Genomic DNA, 7,011 nt, shown 5'->3' on the forward strand with positions numbered 1-7,011 from the left:
AATTTATTTTATAAAAAGAAATAACTGTACCTGGAACAACTACTCTATCTATTTCAGAAGACTCATTAGCATCAGTGATTGGATTATCTACATCAACAACAGGGATGTTGACAAGATTACTATAATATCCCTTTTCTGGGAGTTTAAGTATTTTATCTAAATCAATGCTTATGTCATGGTAATAAACATTATTCAATTTTAGCCAATGAAGAGCAATGGAAACTTTATTTCTCCGAATAAGGAAATCTTGATGGAAGCATTGAGTATTACAACATACTGATATTAAGCCATTGAGAACGGCAACTGAATGAGGAAGCTCCTTACAAAAAGAAGCAACATCTTGGCGAAAGTTGATTACATTGCCTTTATAAGCATATTGTCCACCTTTCAATCTATATATTGATATCATAGGATGAACCTTACTAATGAGTAACTCTTCAACATATGATAATTCCTTCAATTCTTCTGGAACTTCTCCAATTTCATGAAAAAGTCGAACAACATCTGAGGAAATGTTACAGTAACATGTACCACGACTGCTCCAATAAAATGTATCACATTCATTACACTCCACAATATGCAAAGCTTCTAATTTCTTTTCAAAAAGTAAATGCTCAGACTCTATGCTGTAGAAATTCATCTCAAATTCAATTCTTTTCTTAAATTGTGATACTCTTAATCTTGAAGATTGAAAATCATTATCAAGAGAAGTATCAGGAACAGGTAAAGAAGAAGACTGTATTTTCTTCTTTTCATAATAACGAGTCCTATCATATGCACGTTTCTTTGCTATTTGATCTTCTGTCATAGTAGCTCTACGTTTTCTTTGATTTTTGGTGTTTCTGTTACGTCGCCTCAAATTTTCAACTTGTTCAGCAGGATTTTTATCTGCCATTGCCTATTAAAGAAAACTGTGTTAAAAACAGGTTTAAACTTAAGAAATTACTAAGAATTATTCATCATGTCAGTTAGTACATCATAAACACTAGATAAAAGACTAAGTATATTTTCAAGATAATTCTATGTTAAACAAGTAAAATACCAAATAAAACTTACAGCCAATAAACCGAAGAAGTTCTATAAAAACAACAGAACAAACAGCAATGCTCTGTTGTTTAACAAGGACATTTTTAGGACTGATGAGTTCTGAAAATTAGAAAATGCCACAAGAAGACAATAAGAGCATAAAGAAAATAATATTGGTGCAATAAAGATAATGGGACTATTTACCTTGAGATGATCAAACTTAGTGTTGAAAATAATTAGGGGAAGAAATTATCATGTTAAATGACGAAATAATGGTTTCCATGGTTCAAACATTCCGCCATATCAATTTTATTTCGAAAACGTTTATTGCGCATGCGCAGTTGTCGTTAATGTCGCTCGAGCCTAGTTGAGGGCTTTGCAATAGAGTGCGCTGTAGACGCATACAGCTGTGTGATTAGGCAAACCCGCAAAGGAAACGTGTAGATTTGGTTGCCTAATTGCAAGGGGCCAATGGCAGCCGCGTGATGACGCAACGATGTAGGCTGTGGGTTTTGCAGAGCAGTGGACACAATTGCCAAGTTTCCTACATGCTATGGAATGAAAGTATTTGCCGGGGCCATTATTATTACAATAAATAATCTACTAGATTTACTAAGGATGAAAATTTTTCTGCTAAATTGTATGGGGCTGTTTCGCGAGCTCAGCATAGGGACCGCAGGTCCTGGCTAGTTAGTACGAAGGGTCACTTGTTTCCAAGATATTGTAGTTACATCTTCGGATACATACGTAAATGGTAAATACATTTTTCCCTTTTTTTCAGACCTAGATTTTGAACTGACAGCTCTTCTTAAAAGTGCTGCGCAGTATATTGTGGACGGGGCCCCATCAACAGAACTAAGTAAAGAAGAGGCCGCCACCGCCGCAGCTGTGTTCGTCCTGTCAAAATGCTTGGTTCGGCGAAGGGGTGAGGCCGGTCGGCGTCCACCCAAAGCGAAACTTGACGATGTACGTTCTAGATAAAACTTACCAATAGTGCTCTGCTAAACTGGCGTAGAGCAACCTAGTATGACTTGACTAATCAAATTAATACTACCTTCAGGTGATTCGAGTCGTGCAATGTGCCACTCTTCGGCTCCTTGAGAAAAAGTATGTGACCTCTGATGTTATAGTTAAAGCGCTTGAACAACTTATTAAGCAGAATGTAGTAGAGGCAATGCCCAGGCAATATGTATACCGATATACGTTAAACGAAAGTGTCCTTACAAAAGAACAAGCCAAATCTATTGTAGAAGATAAATTAAAAGGCATCAAATTCACATTTTTGAGGACACTGTCTTGTTTGGATGGAAAAAACTATGAGGCATTGGAGAACATCGCTGTCTACATGGAAGATGCGGTTACTTTCTTCATGAGCCACTCAGTAAGTAATAGCTATACGTACGACAGACCTGACGAGTTACCTCTTAGTAAACCATCAAAAAATATTTTTAATTCCGATGCCACACCAGCACCGAATAGTGGAATCTCAATTTCAGCCGACTGACAAAGTTGCTCATGCTCATCGAAAACAGTCAATGAAGTAGTTGGGTTGGGGTTTTTGCTTACAGAGCTGGCAGTATTCTCCAGCAGTGGTTGTTCAGCAGCAAAACTAACGGAGGGGGTTCTGAAAAGAAGATATATTAACCGGTCTACCAAAATGAATGCTCTTCTTTGCAATACAATGGAAGTATTTTCATACATTCATATCATTGGTGGATGGTGGCAGATTTATTCTCAAGTGACTAGAATCCTCTGTCGCCAGCCAGAGAACGTCCCGGCATCCCTGCCAGATAATATTCCAGCACCATTGCCAGATGTTCAAGCACCCCTACCTGCTCATCTAGTACCACTGCCAGCTGCTCCAGGAATCGTGGAGGCTGCTCCAGTCCTCAGGACGGCTGACAATAGTCAGGACGCCTTCCTAGGCCACACCGAGACTGTCCAAAACGAAGGAAGTGATGACTCCCTAATGTCAACTCTGTCTGATTTAATTTATGAAATGCCCGAAGTGTCCTCTGATCGGTCGCAGTCACCACATTTTTTTGACTTGAAAACTGCCAACCACAGTCAACAGCTTGCATCAGACCACCTCTATGCTGGACCATGCAGATCTGAACGAACTCTTCCTTACAGCGGTTATTTAAATTGAGTAGTGAGAACTGTGTATTAATATTAATTAATATTTATGGTTGTTTTTTGTATTATTTTTTTCTAGTCTATTAAAACAATGGTTGTGACTAATAATCTCATTTATTTCTTCATTTTTTTCTGTTTTCTTAGAACTAATTTAACGATTATTCAAAATATGTTTTTGGGCTAATTTTTGCGATACTGTTCAAATTTTGAAGTATTACCAATATATTTTGGTTACACATAGGATGCTATTGACTTAATATCTCAATAAATTTGAGTTAAAATGAAACGTTTCTGCCCCTTTCTTTTTCTCCCCCTTGGCAGTTTTGTCGAACTAATTGGAATAGAGGCCGAAAACGGGCAATGAAAGTAGAGGTATGGCAGCAGGGGCCATGTTGAACGGTGCGCGGGGGTGGTGCGGAACCACGTGACGTTGTGACGTCATAGAAATAGAAATTTGGCACCGCCGCAGAAGCGCCCTCCCGGGAACGGCTCGAGCGTGCAATAATCATGTCATATTTTAGCCATGTAAACTGCAGATTTAACTGGCTAAAAATGACAAAACCAAGCCGTCTGGATTGCAAACGGTTTACCATCATTATTTGCATGGTTTTGCCATACAGCTTGTCATTTTCCAGTTTCGCAATTATTATCCGCTCGCTTTCTCATCAACTTGCCATACTCAAAATGACATAGCAATCGCAAAAGTATCCCATCTCGCGCTACCCGGGTCTTCAAAGAAGAGCCGTTAGGGCGAAAATTTCGTCTCTAACCGTTTAGCCGCTGGAGGGTCTTTTTTGACGAAAATAAGCTAAAAATTGCTGTAAGGAACGAGTTGTAGAAGAAGGCCTAAAAACCTCAAAAGAGAAAAGGAACTCCACCCCCCCCCCCTCCAAAAAAGGAAACATTTCTAAGGAGAAGGGTGGGTTTTAGTCGCGGTGCTTCGCACTGTTACATCCCCTTCTCATGTCTACGGGGCAAATTTTAAAGACGCCGGGTTTTAGCGGGCCGAAGGCCCGTTACATCGTTTGGTTATGCTCTTCAGCCAATCGCGTGACGAAAATGGTCGGGCCGCAGGTCCGACCATCGCTGCCGGCAGGCCAAGCAGGCCCGGCCCCTGCCAAACGGAGTTGCCGGCTGAGCGAAGCGGAGTTGCCGGCGGAGCGAAGCGGAGTTGCCGACGGAGCGAAGCGGAGCTGGCAACTCCGTTTGGCGGAAGGGCGGGCCTGCTTGTTATGACACAAAACGACCCTAAAAATCCCAGGTCGCTAGCTCAATTCGTTCTTAAGTTATCGTGATGACAGACAAACAGACGCGAAACTCTTTGATCATCATTGGAGTAATAGGTTTCGCTGATCGCTCAGCCAGTAACACTAGGTAGATGTACGCCAGATATTATTTGTGGGACCTGTGGTTTTTGATTTGTTTGAAATCCCCAATTTTTGAGCTAGAATGCTCTTCTTCGAACTCGATCTTTTTTTTTTTTTGCCCGCCCTTCTTCTTTGAAGAAGTTATCCAGCGGGCTTATGCAAACGTCCTCGCGTCGGTGTGTCTGTGTGTCTGTTCTACTGGAGGGAGATGTGCTAGATACTTGAAATTTTCAGGGTACCCCAGTCGGGCAAAAGGCAGAGTCGAAAATAGGCCTTCGGACCCTTAAGTCACATTTTTTTTTCGGGGTTTCATTTTGATGAGTTACCCCACCGGAGACCATCAAATATCTGAGAAAAAACATGTTTTGCGGTCATTATAGTGTAGAAAACTCCCTCCAGCGCCTCAACGGTTAGAAATACAGGCAAACGGATGACATTTTCGCAACAGTTGTTACAAATAAAATACTAGATATATGTACGCCAGACTACGTCTCGCGTTACAGGCTTCGCGATATATCACGAAACACTATTACGCTGCGACGCGCCTGGCGCACATATAGCTAGGCCTGCATCGCTGACACCCGAGACACACTCGAACAAATTTGGTCTAAAAATCTTTAAACGAACTCAAACACGAACAGCCTTATTTTTTTCTGAACGAACCGAACCGAACAATGTAATGTTTAAATTCGATCCGATCACGAACAATGAATGCATTATTTAGTTTTTTTGCTTACTAGTTAAAATTACTATCCACGCTGGTTTACAATAGTTACATTAACGTTTAAAATTTTAGTTATCTGTTAACCTGCCATTGCCCCCTTAATTACACCCAAATATGACTCGTCTTCCTGAAACACACTACAAATTTGTTGGCCTACGAACTTCTGTTCGAGTAGTACTCGAACATTTCGAATCCGGACACCACATTTTCGAGCGAACACGAACAGCTCGATGTTTGTTCGAGTTCGTTCGAATGCGAACATGTCGTTCATCTCTAGTTGTTCTTGATCAGAATTAAAACTCCTCCCTCTCTGGAGTTTTATCTGCAGAAGGATGCGGTTTCATTTTAACCCTAAATGACTCGACTGTTTAGTTCTCCATCATTGAGCCGATGCTCTGTTATTATTGCAACATCAACATTATTATTTCCAAGAATACTTTGTGAGAAGTTTCTTTTATTCCTTATTGATCTTCTGTTAAGAGAGATAATTGTTATTTCTTGTCTGCAATTCTGCTTTTTTAAATGAAAAACCGAGTCAAGCTCCTTGAAAGTGTAGCATTCTTCATCGCTTGGGAAGGTACTTAGTTCCTGAACTATTATTTTTGCTACCTCTTTCTTTCCACTTTCATTAAGATGGAGACCTTTTTTTCCATAATGTTCTTTTTTTAGTTGTTCGTTGACATCCACAAACTGTGGTTTTTTGGGGAACAGAAGATTTTTCATTTGTAATAAGTTCTTCTAATTTAATTATTTTATTAATTTAATTTTTGTTCACATTGGGATTAGGATTATCAAACCTATGGGTTGTTGAGAGAATCAATAAAGAATCAAATCCATTTGTGTGTTTGGCTTGTGAACATAGGTTTTTTCTAGAATTTTCATGTATTGACTTTCCTATTAGATCGCCTTTGAGGGATGTTAGAAGATCGTTAGCTCCTGTCATTTCTACTAGAAAGTCTTCATCTTCTAGTTCTAATGTCACTAGATTTAGATCGTTTAGTACTTGTGATGAATTAGCTCCACCATCGGCACAAGCTTCTACTATCAGATCATCCGTGAGTTTTTATGTTTGGTTGTAAGCCCTTCATATGGCTGTCACCCAGTACTACTATTTTATTTTGTTTGCTTTAGAATTTTTAAATATTATTTTTTTCAGTCCTTTCCTTGAATTGATCTAATTGATCAGTTCTTGTAGTAACAACAATTATTTTAATGATGGATGTTTTGAAGGTCTTTTTTAGTAGCTTACAAACCTTACTCTACGTTATCCAGGCCACTTGCCAGTTTTGGAATGCAAATCTTAGTGATCTTTAACTCTTCACTTTTCAACTTTAGGTTTTCAATTCCAGCCTTGACATCCCGAGGCGAAAAAACTAGTCACACGAGTCGCAAATAAGTCACAAAGCTCAGGAATGCTATTGTTCTCCGGGGAGACGGATTTTCCTGAGCCTCTACAAGTCACTTAAGTCAGGTGGGAGCTCGGGTGGGCCCGCGAAACGAGTCACAGAAGTCACTCGAGCTGGGCCAGTTCCCCCACTCCACTCCCCCACTCCACCCCCTCTCTCCACTCCCCCCTCCTCTCTTCCCTCTTTTCCCAATCATCAAAATTTTGCTAACAAGGGAAGGTTTTTAGGTGTTACACACCAATTTCGCTGGGCGCTATACATATTGCAGGGGACATATGTAGATTAAGATTGGCACCGGTTTTAGCTGCCCATACTATGTTTTTCATTTGTTTTGGACAATTTCTAGTAGGAA

At 40.1% G+C, this 7,011-nt stretch overlaps 1 protein-coding gene across 1 annotated transcript; it reads left to right on the plus strand.

Annotated features, from left to right (window-relative positions):
- Window positions 1–1,715: 1,715 nt before the first annotated feature.
- LOC127749383 (uncharacterized) lies at window positions 1,716–3,270 on the plus strand. Its single transcript, XM_052267398.1, has 2 exons — window positions 1,716–1,992; window positions 2,087–3,270. The coding sequence occupies exon 2, from the start codon at window positions 2,684–2,686 to the stop codon at window positions 3,173–3,175; it is 492 nt and encodes a 163-aa protein (XP_052123358.1). The 5' UTR covers window positions 1,716–1,992; window positions 2,087–2,683; the 3' UTR covers window positions 3,176–3,270.
- The last annotated feature ends 3,741 nt before the right edge of the window (window positions 3,271–7,011 follow it).

This window comes from Frankliniella occidentalis, unplaced genomic scaffold, assembly GCF_000697945.3.
Source record: "Frankliniella occidentalis isolate FOCC.00 unplaced genomic scaffold, Focc_3.1 Scaffold51, whole genome shotgun sequence".
NCBI lineage: Eukaryota > Metazoa > Arthropoda > Insecta > Thysanoptera > Thripidae > Frankliniella > Frankliniella occidentalis.

Excerpts from the sequence above, each read along its gene's own strand:
- LOC127749383 (XM_052267398.1), top strand. The coding sequence starts at position 2,684 with ATGAATGCTCTTCTTTGCAATACAATGGAAGTATTTTCATACATTCAT.